The sequence below is a fragment of the Archocentrus centrarchus genome, chromosome 1 (genome assembly GCF_007364275.1).
Source record: "Archocentrus centrarchus isolate MPI-CPG fArcCen1 chromosome 1, fArcCen1, whole genome shotgun sequence".
Classification (NCBI taxonomy): domain Eukaryota; kingdom Metazoa; phylum Chordata; class Actinopteri; order Cichliformes; family Cichlidae; genus Archocentrus; species Archocentrus centrarchus.
Genome location: NC_044346.1, coordinates 37,204,488 through 37,220,919, shown reverse-complemented (window position 1 = coordinate 37,220,919; position 16,432 = coordinate 37,204,488). Strand labels below are relative to the sequence as shown.

Genomic DNA, 16,432 nt, shown 5'->3' with positions numbered 1-16,432 from the left:
TCACCTGCTCCCTGATATATCTCACCCACTGACAGGCGCTGTGATGAAGAGATAATCAGTGTCATTCACTTCACCAGTCAGTGGTCATAATGTTGAGTCTGATCCGTGTATATCAGACACGTTATCAAGGCTGCCTGAAAACGAGGACGACATCATATCAAGGTCAGTTAAACTGGTAACACTATGGCAGCTTAGTGGTTTTTCAGACATTTTGAGAAAATAAATGAACTGTGATCATAACACTGTGCACGAAGGAGTGCATTTGCTTTGGTGATCATTATATTTACCACTAAAGGCTGTTTATATTAACGCAGAGTTCATAAAAGGCCCACCGCTAAAGATTAAAGACCTGAAGGAGCTACATGCGATGCTGCTTATTCCTGTAAATGTTCAGCCTGGTGCATCAGCCAAAAATCTGTTACTTTTGATCTCTTTGAAAGTCAGCAGCGCTGCCTTTTTAAAGAGTGAAACCTCAGCCAGAGCACGACGGGCCGACTCTGAGATGAAAAACATCTTTCAGTGAGGAAATGCAGGCCAGTGGGTGCAGATAATCTTCTTTGATCATTAGTCGAGATGGTGATGCAGCGTGAGGCCCGGCCTTTTAATTTCATTAATCATCATGTTATTAACAGATGACTGCATCCAGCAGTACAGCCAGTGCAAAAATGTGAGAGCAATTTTTAGCTTTGGGCAGTGAAAAAGTTTAACACATTTTCAAGAACTTAAATAAATGCGACACGAGTCTGAAGTTTCTTATAATTCAAGTTTAATGTTGAGAGAAAAAAAAAAAATGTAAAGGCGCCATTTTCCCATGAATCCAAACATCCTTTTTTTTACACAATATCTCAGATGAAGGTAAAGATATGCAGTGGTGTCAGAACAGGGAGCAGAGAGACTGACAGATGTGATGTGATGAACAGTCCAAACAGACAGTTATAGCCCTCATATTTCAGTGAGATGATGATGATGATGATGATGAAAGGTGTTCATGCTCTAAGAGCTAAAGTCAGAGGTGCAGGTGAAATTTCAGGTGTTTGAGAGAATGAAGTGAAATGGAAATGAAAGAAAAAACACATCTGAGCACACTTTTTTTTTCATGCCTATGGCTTCAATCAAAAAGGTCCACTCGCCTTTCTAAGATCTACGCAATGAGAGCAGATGAGAGCAGCAAAGCTGGAGCGTGAAAGTGAAGAGAAAAAGGAAAGAAAGCGGTCGCCAGGTTCGAACCTGTGAAGAGACGGAGATCAAATCTCCTGTGCTGCTTTAGACCAGGAAGAGATGAGAGTGGAGAACACCCAAACTACAGCTGACATTCACCCCTTTACACCATCAAACACACACCTGTAGCCCTCATTACAAGGAGGTCCACTCAGTAAAACATTTCATGTTATTGCAGTTAATGACATGTAGATACCACAAGTTAACCAGTAACTATTAAATATAAGCAGTTTCATGTATCAAATAACAGGCAGGGTCCTTATTTTTAGGAGGAAAAGCTCAGATATACACACAGATGCCAGCTTACATGCTCATGGGGGGTGGGGGGAGGGGGTGTCTGAGTATTTCCGGTCACCCATTCCTATAACAATAATAAAAAAAAAACTTATTTTTGATGCTCCAATGAAAGAAATGCTAAAAATAAGCAACACAGTAACTTTCCACAGATGGGAACCCGCTGTTACTGTTACTAATGTATTTAATCTGGTATGCCAAAAAGCAGTCCCGAGCTAACACGGCCTCACGTCAGGCGAAGACACAAAGATCAGAAAGATGTTAAATAATATTAGATCGTTCGGAGTGCTCCAACACATTCTGGTCGACACCTGAGCCGTAGCTCCAGAAACCTGCAGATCAGGTGGACTCGTTCTCCTTCGGGGACTCTGCGCAGCGGCGAGGACGAGGCTGCACGGATTACCTGCAGCTTTCCTCTCAAGTCAGACTTTGACAGTAAACACGTTACAGTTCTGGAGTCACGTTTCACAGCGGAGTGTCACAAAGAAGCAGCTGCAGGATTGCAACATGAGTTTTAAACATTATTTATAACACTGTTACAGTACTCGTATCAATAAATACAGTTTTGTAACAACCCAAGCTGCTCGAACATCTGTCGAACATTCAGCGAGTTCCAACGACCTGTGACGGTGCGCAGCGGGAGGCCGGGCTCCCCCTGAGCAACACGGCAGCCGCTTTGACTCGTCGCAGTGGCGAGCGGCCACCGATGTGGCATCTATGTGTATATATATATATGCATGAGGAAAACCCTTATTTATTTATTTATTTTATTTTTTTTTGCCGTTGCTGTCAGCTGCACACTGTAACCATGGCAACAGCACCCAATGACTCTTGGCAAAGTTGATCATTTCTGCCCTCGACAGGGAGTCAGATCTGTGCGAAGTCATCAGTGCTCGTCAACCAAATAAAGTATATTTTTTTAAAAAAATGAAATGTTCATTCGACTCACGATCACTCATCTATTACAGTGGTGACTAAGTGACGCTTACAAAGGCTAAAATGGTATTATTTATTGACACATGGCTCTTAAAATGGCTATATCTTAAATCTTAAATAAGAGACCCATAAGCCCAATCACCATTTGAGCATGCGGTAACCCGCCACGCCGCTTCACCCATCAAACGTCTCCAAAAGAAAAGCAAAACACAAACAAACCAACACTAGCACTTGTACAGTATCGATGTGGTCTACTGGCGCGCCGTCAAATGATAACTCACAAAGAAACATTCACCCCTAAAGCACACTGAAATCTACGTCACTCTGCGAAAAGCAATGGCGGCAGCTCCGCCCAGCTCGCCGCAACCCTCCAGATGCAGGCATTTCATTGGTTAGCGAGCGCTAGCCAATCAGTAGCACATTCACCATTCAGTGACAAGGCCTCTCCTTGACCGCTTCACTTAACTTGAGTTCCTCAAATGTGCAGAAGCTCGACAGAAAGCGAACTAACTGTGGTCGTTCCACGTTAAGATTATAATACATACTCAATGCATGAGGTAGGGATGCACCGATGAATGAGCCAGGTATCAGCAGATAAGATGGCATTACTGACTCTGAGCTGGCTAAATGTTCAAAAATTGTGCCATGAAGAGCTAAAACAGGTTTGTTTTTTTTATAAAGATTTTTTTTTTGGGGGGGGGTTCCCCCTGGCACAAAAATAAAACAAAGATATCAGCGTCAGCGCTGGATATCGGCCTAAAATTTCACAGTCAGTGCATCCTTACTGTGACGACAAGACGTGTCGAGGAGAAAATCTGGCAAATTATTTTGTTTCTCTCCTGACAAAATATCTGTAGATAAGAAACGGTGGCGCCACAGAGTTTTGTTGTTTGCTCACTCGGTTTTGCCCGTCTGTACAAGAAAAAGTTGATCTGCAATCAGCACCCGTGATGACTGCGGCCCAGAGGTGCAACGCTGATTTAAAAAGGACATTTCACTCTTCAGAAAGAGGCAAAGACATTTTTGTTTTTGAAAGACCAGAACCAAAGTCAAAGGACGACCGTATGGTGTACTTCTTGAAATGCTTTCAGCAGAACTGCACCCTGGAAAGACTGCAGATTGAGGCCGGTGTGTGCATGCTGGTTATGATTGTAGCCGAAGTAGAAACAATACCAGCAATTATTTGTCTGGTCCTAATTCTGAATGTCCTTTGTTTAGTCCCCGTCAGGGTTCACTCTCTCCTTCCGTCCTTTCAAACTTGAAATTCATGCAAACAAAAGTAGAACAGAAACAGGAAGTGACATCACCCCGTCATCAGGTGTTTAGGTTCTGTCATTTCAAAAACAAAAACATATGAAATGTCCTGTTTTCAGAAATGTTGTTGGTATTCAGTTTCGTCATCCTGTTTCCTGAAATGTGTTTTTCATTTTTGTTCTTGCGTTTTGCACCTTGGGGCCACCGTACGTGATCCTCCTCATACGTCGTCACGTTCAACAGAAATATTTTACACAGTAGGAAGTCAAACTCGTGTTATTGCTTCTAGCGGATTTACTTCGCTAAGAGTCAGATCTGGGTCAAATATTCAAAAAGGTGTGAACGCAACCTGTACGGCAACGCAACGAATGTCAGAAAGCTCAAGTGAGCCGGAGGAGCATGCAAGGAAGATCTCACCTGTCAGCTGCCAACGTTACTGACACCTGTGCTGTCGTGATTCAGAGAGCTCCGTGCAGACGTTATTTGACCCAGATCTATTAAAGATGTTCACCCCACCCATTCACCCACCCACACTTGACCTACTTGAGCTCACAAGAGACAATAAACCCTCCAGTAACAATATGGCAAACTATCAGTTTTTGCATGTCAAAAGTCCTCGTGTGCGTTTGTGCGTGAGTGGTGTTCGTATGTAACAGCTCATCCAGTCTTTATCTGCTAACACACATGAATGAGGTATGCGTCGCCTCAGTACTGTGTGTGTGTGTGTGCACACGTGTAAATGCATATATGTAACAGCGCCTCCAGTGTCTTCATCCGGTTCTGTAGCTCCTAGGATGAGAATATTGCTTCTTTCTTTCAGCTTACGGTGCCTCGAGGTGCTGTTCATCTCCTCCTGACCTTTGACCTCGCCACCGTGCACAACACACGACGCAAACATTCTGCTGATGGTCCTATTCAAGCTCCTGCCCGGCAGAGATGCCGGGCACAAAAAATATATATGACCTTTTGTGCAAAAGAATCAGCCCTTTAAATTGTACATATAGTTTATATTTTTTCTTTTTGCCTCAGAATTTTTTAATTCTTTGTCTTCTGTTTGTGCAAGCATGCATCAGTTCCACAGAGACTGGCTGTGCAATAGGAACAGAGTCCAAAGATGATGGTTTAAGGGTATGGGGGGTAGGAAAAGAAGTTGGCGTCCGTGTTAACGGTATGGGCAGTGGATGTGGGATTTTGTGAACTGAAGTCCTCCGCTACCTGTTTCTACCTGGAGATCATGGAGCTGGACTGGGATTGGTTGGAGGAGGTGGTGGCGGCGCTGAGCTGAGAGAAGCCGCTGTGACTCGACTCCAAGCTGGTCATCGATCCCCTGAGAGAAGAAACAGACATCCGGTGAACATGTGAATGCACACAAACCTCACACTTCAGCTAATTTCATGTGTATGTGACACCTGTGCAGCTTCAGACTCTTTGGCACTAACTGAACGCACGGTGTGGGCATGACTCGTGCTCATGATGCAGAACCATGCAGCCAGAGCAAACCTAAAGGAGGGAGATTCACTCTGAGGCCTACAGCAGTCAGGCTCTGCCACAGGCTGCAACAACTCAGGCGAGGGTTTACACCAGCCTTAGAATGAAACTGAGAGGACAGATAATCCCAAATACTAAGAAAGTACAAAGTTCAGGGAACTCTACACCTGCAGTGCTAGCAGACATCCCCAATATGGTCACCTCAGGCGCAGAAACCAAACCGACCTACTCTCCAACCACCTGTTTACGAAGGGCGGCCAATCAGACAAATGTTGGTTTAAAGTAGGAGGAGCCCTGAGGCCCAGTATTAGCTAAATAAAACTGAACTGTGAACTCTGCTGCAGCAAAGTTCAAGATTAAAAATATGGAGCTGCAAATGAACAGCTACACTTTAATGGGTCCTTGCATGTGTAGACATGACAAGGCTGCCTGAGGTACCGTTTTTCTTCTATAACTTATGAATAAATAAGAGAAATCTTATCAAAATCCATGTAGCAGGTAGGCTGCCATTTTGCATTTATAAAAGATAGAATATAAAATTATGTACATTATGAGAAAACCATGTCTGTAATGTTTTCATGCATGCCTAAATACTAATATGAAACCTAATTTAAAATAGTTTAACTTCAGCTATTTTACATGAAAACTTATTAAATCCCCTTTAAAAATGGTTACAAACCATGAAACCTCAAACTTGAATAAATGTTATACATTTTTAATTCCTTTTAACTGTTGTAATAACCCATCCTAAAGTAATTGGAACCGTCCTAGATAAATCTGATGGACTCACCAGAGAATTACAAATGAATAAAATGAGGAGCTTTAATGAGGAGGACTTTAGCTCTAAGGAGCCCTTTAACTCCCGACTCGAAACTGAGCATAAGGAGCCATAAAAATGTAACAATTACTGTGGAGGCACGTGTCATACAGTACAGACATGGCAAGAAATAGTGCCCTGCTCTACATTCGCTCAATTCAAGGAAGCATTTCAGATACTCCGAAGTGTAAATATGAACCAAATGTGTCAACTTTTAGCAAAAAATCTTGTTAAAAACGTCGAGTATGAGTTAGATGATGATGACTTTAATACTGGTTTGGAGGATAAAATAAATTGAAGCAGCATGTGCACAGAAAGCAAAGTGAGACTTGGTAATGCAATGTGATGAGTGAAGAAAAGCAAATATAAGTCAGAAAGTGTGTGTGTGTGTGTGTGTGTGTGTGCGCGCGTGGTGTTTGCTGACGTTAACCCAATCAAGGGACCCTGAAATTTTTAGTCATGCAAGCAGTGTGATTAATGCCAGCAGGTTACACTGGAGTCTCAGTGCAAAGACTCATCAGTGTGAACAAAGCAACAACATCCTGTTAGCCAGCGCTAACAAAAAAAAAAAATCAAAAGCAAGAACAGATGCAAATTAGCATCTCTTTGCAGCATCAGAAGCATGACTGCCAAGGAGGGAAGGGGGGCCACTCAGATTAGCAGCCAAAAGCAGCAATGATGATGAGCTAGTGCTAAAGAAAAAGGGGCAAACACCGAGCCACTTACAAACTCTGCACATCACAGCAAGCCGTTCTTCACAGGAAGAAGACAGAGCAGGAGGAGGAGGGGGGTTGTGAGCGACAGAACAGGAGCGGATCGGAAAGAAAAAGCTGGATTAAAGTAGTCGTCAGGAAGGGAACAGCATCCTCATCTCAAAACTGTGGGCCTAGAAAACTCATTGTGCTCTTAAGGTATTTCAGAAAGCAATCTGAGCAACATTACAGATTTAATTCATTCAAGTATCAAATGTCATACGTGGCACTATGTGGTAGGTTGTAGAGAGGGAAAACTGAAAGAAGACAGGAGTGAAAAATGAGCAGTAATAAATGGATGATGTTTGAAATAAAAACTACCTCAACATCACAATCAAACGGCAAAAATATGGACACACATACACGATACATTTACATATCAGACACAAATAAATGTCTCCGTCATTCACTCACACACTCACTCAAGTTCAGGTACCAACCTGAAGTCCTCAGAGCCCAACACCTCAGTGTAGTACATGACTTTACACTTGTGTGAGGAGACCTGCAGGGTGGCGAGCACGTCGTCCACTCGGGGCAGGTTGGTGGCCGAGCAGGCCGGCATGTTGTGGAACTTCCACTGGAGGATGTAGAAACCGGGCCACCTGGTTATGTGGGAGCCCTGAAGATGGGAAGGATTCAAAGCACAAACAAGCAAAAATGAGGTTCTGTGAAAATAATAATAATACATAAAAGGTACCATGCACCAGTTCACGAGCATAGACTCTAACCTGCACACTCTCGCCCTCCTTGCAGGTGAGTGGAGACTCCACCATGCTGTAATCTTGGCCCAGCGTCCAGGACTTATCAATGAGCTGGACGTTGTTGCCTCCCGGGGAGGTGATGCCGTGGGCTCCCAGGGTATCTTTACGTGGTGCCTGAGGGGCCCGCTTTGAATGGTAGATGTTGAAAACAATGTCACCTTTGCACACGTCAAAATCCCAGGTGATGACTGAGGAGGCGTCGATGATCTCAATCACAATCTGACGGGGTGAAAGAAATTAAGAAGGGTTAAGTAAACTACATAGACTATATAAAGATGATTTAGTTTCTGGGTATGAAAACTGAACCTACTAAACTCTCCTAAACTTGACTACTTAAATTAAGATTAGACTTGCTTCTAGAAGGCTTGCAGTCTAAAAGCAACTTGAGAAATTAAGACAAGAAAAGTGCCAAATAAATGACCAGTCCCTTCCACATACAAGCCTCAGGTAAGCACAGCAAACTACAGCGTGAGCAAGAGCAGCGAGATAGAATTATTCGTCTGCATGTGAGGCTCTGAGGCCATCAACGTAAAACCAAAACTATTTCTTGATGCGTGATTATGTCCAACAGTGTCCCTTTGGTATAAATGATGCAACATGAGGTTACACCACATCACTGCAGGCAGATTATATTTCAGAGTCACGCTACATGTGTTCTACATCTGAATTCAGAAACTGCCTAAGATGGATGATCGTACATTTTACAACCACTAGATGGCAGAATGTTAACAGAACCTCCACCAGAGGGATTCTGTTGTCCTGACCTACATTCATATCAAACAGACACAGGCCTTCCATCTTTTCCCTTCGCTTTGATTCATTCAGCCTCACCTCATGTGGAGCTCCCTTGAAGATGCTGGCGCTTTGGTAGATCGTCTCAGTCCACAGACGGATGTCCTCATTCTCGACCTCCTCAGCTGTGCGGTACATGGACTTGGGAACCAGGCCGCCCTCTGGTACCTCACACTGCGAAGAAAACGCATACGTGAACACGCACAGAAGCACGCTAAAAAAAAAATGGGTCAGTAAAGGTGATCTCAATGTGGATGGAGTCCCAGAAAAATAAAATTTTACTCTGAAAGTTCAAATCTTACACCAACACTCACCATACACTCTCCTCCGAGGAAATCAGGAATGATCTCCTTGTCGATGTAGTCCACGAGACCTCCAGGACCCTGATAGTCATTGCCTGCGTAGATCAGGAACTTCTTGCGGGTGTTTTCGTCAATGAATGGGCTCACCTGAGGGCGTTATTGACACAATGCATGAAATGACGGCAGTAACGTGAGCAGAGCTGAATGTGCATCTGCTGCAGCTCATAAAACCTGTGTCTGTTAACAATCTAAGGAACACCTTCCTGATCCACCCCACAGATTATAAACGCTAAAACGAGGAACATAAAATGTTACCAAAGGGACTTGGTTATTATAATCACGCAATAATGTAATAAAGCAATAATATGAAAATACCCCCTCAAAAACAGTGATTTTAATTGGGTGTGATTCAATATCCTCAAGTCAGAACAACAAATGCTATTAAACAAACTCAAGTATTTTACGATGAGCAGTTATTAGGCAGCAGAGCTGAGTGACCAGGTTCCTAGTTTATGTGCGACTGCACAGCTTTGCCCCTCATCCTACACACCGTGTCTGTGTTCTACATTTTAAACTGTTCTACTTTTCAAAAGTCAACAGTGCAGGACAAAGCCTGGCTCTCACCCAACGCCTGTAAAGAAAAACAGGAAAGTTATCTTCGTGCATCAAGTGCAGGTTCAGGTTTCACCATCTTTTTTCCTGCAAATTCACATATGATGAAAACCCAAAAAAGGAAAGAAAAGGGAAACTACTAACTGGGCCAAACAGCTGGAAGGTGTTTCTTAGGGACAGTTTTTCATTTTTGCCAGAGTAAAGTGACACAGTTCATCCTTTATAACCCTGAAACCTGCATTGTTTGCAGATGTTTAATATTTAAATCTGATTTATCAAAAATCCTCTGTATCTCAGCATAAGAGTCTTCTCCCACATTATGAAATACAACCAGACTCAGGATTTTGTCACTCTAAGTTTAGCCCACCAAATTTAGAGCCCGTGAAAGCTGTAATTCCTATTTGAGGCCAACGACGCTGCTGCCACTGCTTAGCAACTACTACATATTTGTAAATGTTTGTAACTTCTCCATGTACCAAAATAAGGGTGGGAAACATTTAAAATCACTGTATGCATAATCTGGTGTTGCAAGAGGATGGCACCACAGGGTCTGAGTTACTCTCATCTGGTTCTCACCAGTGTCCAAAGGACAGGAAAGACTCTTGGAGCTCTTAGTATAAGCAGGCGTCCCAGAGTCTCAGGGTAATTGGCCTCCACGACCTCGATGATCCTCAGTAGCGCCTTGACTCCCGGTCGCCACAGGTGACGCATGTTCAGCCCCTCCAAATCTACTAGACATGTCCAACAGCTAGAGAAGAGGAAGTGAGAGGATTAGGGTGTGTGTGGATAAGCGCACGCAACAAACACAACTAGGCTACAGCCTCTTTCTGACCACTTAGCACTTGTCACTCTGAATTGAAGCTGAGTGGTGCAGGCAATGCTTGTTATTTCTGGATCTCTCCAGCCCTTCCACATACTTCCTTTCCTTCCATCTATCCTGGCAGAGTGCTGTCACGTGACAGCCACTCATAGTTCACATGCCTTTCTGTGCGGCTCTTATCTCAGCCACCTCCTCCTCATCCTCCTCCTGCTGCTTCAGAGAGCTGACAGATGACAGATACCATCTCCGCTCCCTCCCTCTCACTCTGTTCGATGTCATCTGAATGAGTCCGCTGAAAGGCGAGCCTCATGCACACTTTCCATTTTGGGGGAGATAAATTCTGCTCTGGACTCACTGTGTGTGTGTGTCTGTGAGTGCGTGCACGTGTGTGTGCATGCACATGTGTGTGTGTGTGTGTGCACCTGTGCCCAGTTATGACTGCTGAGCTGAATCTAAACAGCTGGCATGTTTTTAAGCTGCTTGGGGAAAAGAACTGATGTTCCCTTATTTTAATCCTGCATTTATATTAATCTACAACCACATGTAAAGCTTTTAGTGGTTTTTTTTAGTAGCACTGGAGTAGACCTGCACACGACTGATTATTCTCTTTGTCAAAACTGACAGTGTGATACTGTTGCATATTAACTGTTTAGATCACAGACAGCATGGTGAACTCTGTCCTCATATTCTCAGGCTCAGGGACTTCTGTGACAACCATCTGCCCAACTTTAGATCCCCATAAAATATACAAACAGCAAAAAAACAAAACTAAAAACTAAAAAACAAACAAACCCCTTGCAAATCCCCAACCTTCAAAAGTGTAAATGGACTATGCTGAAATGGTTGCTTGATATGCAACAAATAACCAATTATCAGAACTAATTATTAATATCACTATTATGAAATTCTTTATTTAAATGCTAAAAAAATAAATTAAGGGAGACCTGTGCACTGAAGAAAAACAGAGAGAGAGCAGAGGTAACTGGACAGTTTTTGAAACGTTGCCTTTTAAGACGACGTCACGCAGTGCTGCTCCCCTTCTGTTTGTTATGGAGGACTATCCCACTATTGTATGTGATACAATGGTGAGAGAGAAAAGCATTGCCTGTGATGAACCACATGAATATTAAAAAAGAAATAGATCTTTACCTTCAGTTTTCTGGAGTCGTTCCACATGGAACAACTTTAAAGTGAGTCTAGCTTCCAGGAAAAGTCCTAAAATTTATACCAATAAGCTTATTCTTTATACCAGAGGCCTAGATCATACGATGATGATCAGGAAGGGAAAATGTACTCCATTATTCTGATGCATTCCCCATTCACTCATTTCCTGAACTAAACACATCTAAGGCAGTCTGCAGAGTTGCAGCAGTCGGAGTTAAAGGAAGAGTCCGTGGCATATAAAACGCTATCAGTGTAAAAATGTACATCACAGCGTTGGGAGGCAGAGATAATATGGTTACATGGTGAATTAAAGAGGTTCAAAAATCAAACATATTGACTGGCAGTAAAGGTTTACCTGATGGGTCGACCAAACACCTTTGTATTCTCTTCACAGCGTCTCAGACCCTCCTCATTGATGGAAAGAACCTGCAATGACATGAATTTTATATTTGACACACTTGGCTCCCAGACTCCACTTACAGTGAGTGCAACATTATAAATAAGCACACCATTTATACAGCCTGGTGTTAATTCACTTGGGGCAGGAAATGCCACTGGACATTGATTCCCTAACCTGTAATCCAACTCCGACCTGACCCAGGGCTTCCACCAGCGTATTACAAACCCAGCGGCCTGCCCTCTCTCTCTCTCTCGCTCTCTCTCCTCCTCTCACTCTGCTCTCGCTCGTCAGCTCTCTCTTCGTCTCTCGCTCTCTCTCTCTCCGCCGCGCTCTCTCGCTCTCCTCTCTCCTCTCCTCTCTCCCGCTCTCTCTCTCGCTCGTCTCCTCACTCTCTCTCGCCATCAGATCATCCTCCTCTCTCTCCACTGACTCTCGCTCCTCTCCGCCTCCTCATCCTCCTCCCCGCGCTCTCTCTCTCCTTCTCTCTCTCTCTCTCTCCTCCCTCCCCCCTCGCTCTCCCTCCTCGCGCTCTCCCTCCCTCCCCCCCCCACCTCTCTCTCTCACGCTCTCTCGCTCTCGCTTCTCCGCTCTCCTCGATCTCCTCCTCCCTCGCGCTCATCTCTCTCCTCTCTCTCTCTCTCGCTCTCTCGCTCTCTCTCCTCTCGCTCTCTCTCTCTCGCTCTCTCTCTCTCTCTCTCTCTCGTCTCCTCTAGCTCTCTCTCTCTCGCTCTCTCTCTCTCGCTCTCTCTCTCTCTCTCGCTCTCTCTCTCTCTCGCTCTCTCGCTCTCTCTCCCTCGCTCTCTCTCCCTCGCTCTCTCTCTCCCTCGCTCTCTCTCACACCAACTGTGTGAGGTGCACCTAATAGAACAAAGCACTGGGTGGATAATAGGGGTAAATTAATAAAGTGCATCATAAAATTCTCCAGTGCAGATCAAAGCAGCTGGGTTTAACAAATATTCTGGCAGAAATCCCGTCTGACCTATAAACTTATCAACCTGCACTAATGAACCTTTATTGCATTACAGTGTGCGTTACATACATGTCTGAGCAGAGACTCCTCCCCGAGAGCGCGCACCAACCCTTTGGTGTCCATCTGGCCGAGCCTCAGGATGTACAAAGGACGGCCGTCTGAAAGAATTAAACAATGTTTACACGATTATCGCACAATTTACATTCCACAAAGACTGCACGTTAAGTGGAAAGGTCTGCACTGTTGGCCATCTGCTCCTGTTGCATAAGACAATAAGTGAGTGTGTACACTGAGAAATGCTTTCATGTTTGTCTCAGTGGATACAATACTAACAGTAAGACTAAGAGGGCTCTGGTGTGGCAACACAGAAGCTTAGTTTGATTTATGCGTTCATTCTTTTTCCCCAAATAAGGAATCGAAGGCAGGAATGTGTGTGTGTGTACACACTAGTCGGGTAACCAAGTAGCATCAACAAGTTGGATCATTTTTATTTCACACACTTGGCTGAAAGCTGCAGGTTGCTAAGAATCACTGAAATCTGTTTGCAGTTTTTCAACCTAATGTTCTCTTAAACGTGAACATGACTGCATGATTGTGTAAGTGGAGTCCGTACGGAGCAGATCCTCCTCTACTGAACAGCCCAAGTTTAGCTCTGACATGGCTACATAAATCATAAGCCTGGCCAACGCACACGTGAGATAACCATCTTTAGGTGTGCCTGTAAATACAAACCTACCTCTGTCATGGTGGTGCCATCCACCGGTGTAGTAGTCCTGGAGAACCTGTGGAGAGCTCCAGGTTTCCAGCAGGTAGTCCACCTGGTGCTGCTTCCTCCAGGTCAGAGACTGGCACAGGATCTCCCGTGCTTTATCAATGTTGAAATCTCTGGCCCGCAGGAAACGCAGGATGTGCTCATCTTTAGGGATCTGCATAGAGAGAAGAAAAATGGTTAAGCTATAGACAGACAGTCACTGCAGCTGAGTGCACATTCAGGTGGCAGGAAAAAAAGGGGGAAAATAAAAGAAAACCCACAAAATTAAATTAATTTAAATGATAGCCGTTACTTTTATACAACACAAACACTGAAGGCTGTTTGAAGCAAAACAAGTGCTTACAGCTGTAAGCCGTTAAACAGACAGTTTAGTTCATATCAGGCACATTTCCAGGTTTTCCTGATGCAGTTCACCGACAGCATCACTTAGCATTTGTGCAAACTTTCAGTGAATGAATGGAACACGTGGTGATAAAACATGACTCAAAATCTATCAGGTAATTATTAATTATTTACTAAGTCAGATAATTGTTTAAGTTCTTCTCTTTTTTTTGGGAGACAGTGCAGTACCTTTCCCTTGTGTGTCTCCTGGAGCCACTTGCGCAGTCTGATCAGACAGCTCTCCTGCAGGGGCGTCAGGTCACCCAGGTAACGTTTGATATAGTCTGCATCCAGCTTGTCTGCGACATAAAAACACAAACCTCCTTTAAAAACACAAGTTTGACTGCTGGACAGTAAATTAATGTGCAATACACCTGGATTAAAATAATACCTATAGATCACAAATTCTAACTTAAATCTTGGAGTGTACAAAGACAGGACTCTGCCCCAGCTGTCTTTAGGTGAATCAGGACATTCAATTACACAAAGAAAATACATCTATAACAACAGATTTTGAGGATGTTGGGGTGCCATTCTCACACCCGTCCCATTCCTGAGCAACTCCTCCTCCCGCTCAGTTATTTCAATGATTCACCTAATGTATGTAAAAGTTTTCTTCAACAATATTTGCAGATGACACAAACTGTGTTGTCGCATTTCAAGTTACTAACTCTGATTTATCTGCAAATAAAACGATCCTGCAAGGCAGTCATTTTTTGCAGAACATGAAGCTCTCACACCTATAATTTTAAAAATGTAATCTTCTTTTTGGCATTGTATTGTTTTTATTGTATTTCAGATTTCTCCAATTGCTCCAGAAAATCTCTTCTACATAAAAAACAGAACTGCAACCATCACATTTTACATTTTGTAACAATTTCAAAGTGTGATTAAAAAAAATCAAATGTCCACTTGAACAAATTCAGGAAGTAACTCTTCATTTCACTTAAAGTCTTCATTTGAAACCAACTGTGCTGCACATCAAATCCACCAGATGAAGTAACCCAAACATGATGACAGGTATTGGACTTGGACCTTTTCTCTCACTGTATTTGACTCATACCTGATTATAATAAACCACTGAATACAAACAGCACAAAAACAACCATGATAAATATCTGAGGTAAACCACCTTCTCTTCACTGTTATAAAATAAGCTTGTAAAGAGTACTAGGATCCATTTCCTGATAATCTTCAGGTACAGACCTTCAGGTGTACCCGCCAGGATCTCTACAAGGCTGTCTGTCTGAAGCATGCTGCTGTCCTGCTTTGCATCCTGCGAGGTACCATCTTTGGCATCTGTGGCCAGCGGGACTGAAACGGCGGGTATGACTGCAGGGTCAGGTTGGATCGCAGAGAGGCTGGTAGGGCTGGAGAGAGGCAGGGAATGAGAGGAGGGACTCCAGCGGGGCACGTGAGTGACGCCCTCATCCTCCAACTCCTTTAGGTAGAATTCTATGATTTCTTTTCCCTGTGAGCAGGAAAAAAATAAGTATGAGAATACAGAACATTATCATCTACATGTCTTTTATTCAACCAAAAAAGGCTAAGACCCTGCATATCCATTAAGTATTTCCAACTGAGGTGTCAGGTAATGAGGACAGAGGGAAAAAAATAAAAGGACTGTATTCATCATTGCTCACATCCATCCTAAATGAAGGTGCGTGACTCATTGGGTCCACAACAGAAGACCCTCGTCCAGTCTAACAGATTATACAAGCTTATTTATGCAATTACAGTGTGAGACGGACTGAGTCACGTTCCAGAAACATCTAACCTCGTGGGACAGAGTGAGCTCTGAATAATTCATAAAGCAGTCGTTGTGTTGTTTAATGTTTCTGTGCATAAATACATTCACGCATAAATGACTGGCTGAAACAATACACACACAAACACACCTTTTTGATACTGCTGGCATACTGCTTCATAGCAATCTTCTCCACGGTGCTCTCAAAGCCGAAGAAGGACTTGATGTCCAGACTGGCGGTTTGCTCAAAACACGTCCAGTCTTCGTTCTCTGGGTGGACCTGGACACACACACACACACACACACACACACACACACACACACACACACACAGTATATTAAACTGTACACAACTCAGAACCAGATGACCATGTTACCATGGCAACCATACACCCAGCTTCATTAGATGATGACGCACAAAGAAAGCAATTTTCACACTGTGCGCTGAGTGGGAGTCTGTGTGTGTCAGTGTGTCCATGTTAAAATTAGCCAGCACTTCACACATGAACAGTCATGAGGTTAAAAACAAAAACAAAAAAACACACACACACACACACACACACACACACACACACACACACACACACCTCAGTGTTTTGCGAATGTCATCTTAGGTAATGGCAAACTCATTCTAGAAGCATGTCTTGCCTCTTGCTGCTGTTATTATTTGGAGATTTTTAAGTTATTTAAATAGGGGAGGATTGGGGGGGGGGGGGGGGGGGGGGGGGGGGGGTCTACATTAGCTCCTGTGGGTCAGGGACATTAAAACCTGCAGAAATAGTCTCGTCAGTTGGATTTGATTAAAAAAATGTTTTAAATATTTAATGACTTGAATCATTTCTCATTTAGACTTCTATTCAGGATTCTTTAAATGCCACTACACCTTCAAATATAATAAAAGTGTCATTTTCAGACAGGAGCAGTAAGGACTGGCTGGTTAATATTCTGCACT

General features: G+C 43.5%; 1 protein-coding gene across 3 annotated transcripts in view; it reads right to left on the bottom strand.

Annotated features, from left to right (window-relative positions):
* Positions 1-749: 749 nt before the first annotated feature.
* The window catches only part of si:dkey-237i9.1 (SEC14-like protein 1), a 50,280-nt gene continuing 34,597 nt past the window's right edge, over positions 750-16,432 (bottom strand). For 2 of the 3 annotated variants that reach the window (XM_030747513.1, XM_030747683.1), the window contains 13 exons: positions 15,632-15,760; positions 14,940-15,204; positions 13,923-14,032; positions 13,317-13,506; positions 12,650-12,738; positions 11,566-11,636; positions 9,803-9,974; positions 8,627-8,761; positions 8,352-8,486; positions 7,488-7,739; positions 7,200-7,378; positions 6,734-6,760; positions 750-5,029 (listed from right to left, as the gene is read on the bottom strand). In XM_030747513.1, the coding sequence (XP_030603373.1) occupies positions 4,924-5,029; positions 6,734-6,760; positions 7,200-7,378; positions 7,488-7,739; positions 8,352-8,486; positions 8,627-8,761; positions 9,803-9,974; positions 11,566-11,636; positions 12,650-12,738; positions 13,317-13,506; positions 13,923-14,032; positions 14,940-15,204; positions 15,632-15,760 (1,860 nt within the window). In that variant the 3' untranslated portion in view covers positions 750-4,923. The remainder of the gene's footprint in view (positions 5,030-6,733; positions 6,761-7,199; positions 7,379-7,487; positions 7,740-8,351; positions 8,487-8,626; positions 8,762-9,802; positions 9,975-11,565; positions 11,637-12,649; positions 12,739-13,316; positions 13,507-13,922; positions 14,033-14,939; positions 15,205-15,631; positions 15,761-16,432) is intronic. The other variant, XM_030747599.1, reaches the window with a different exon arrangement.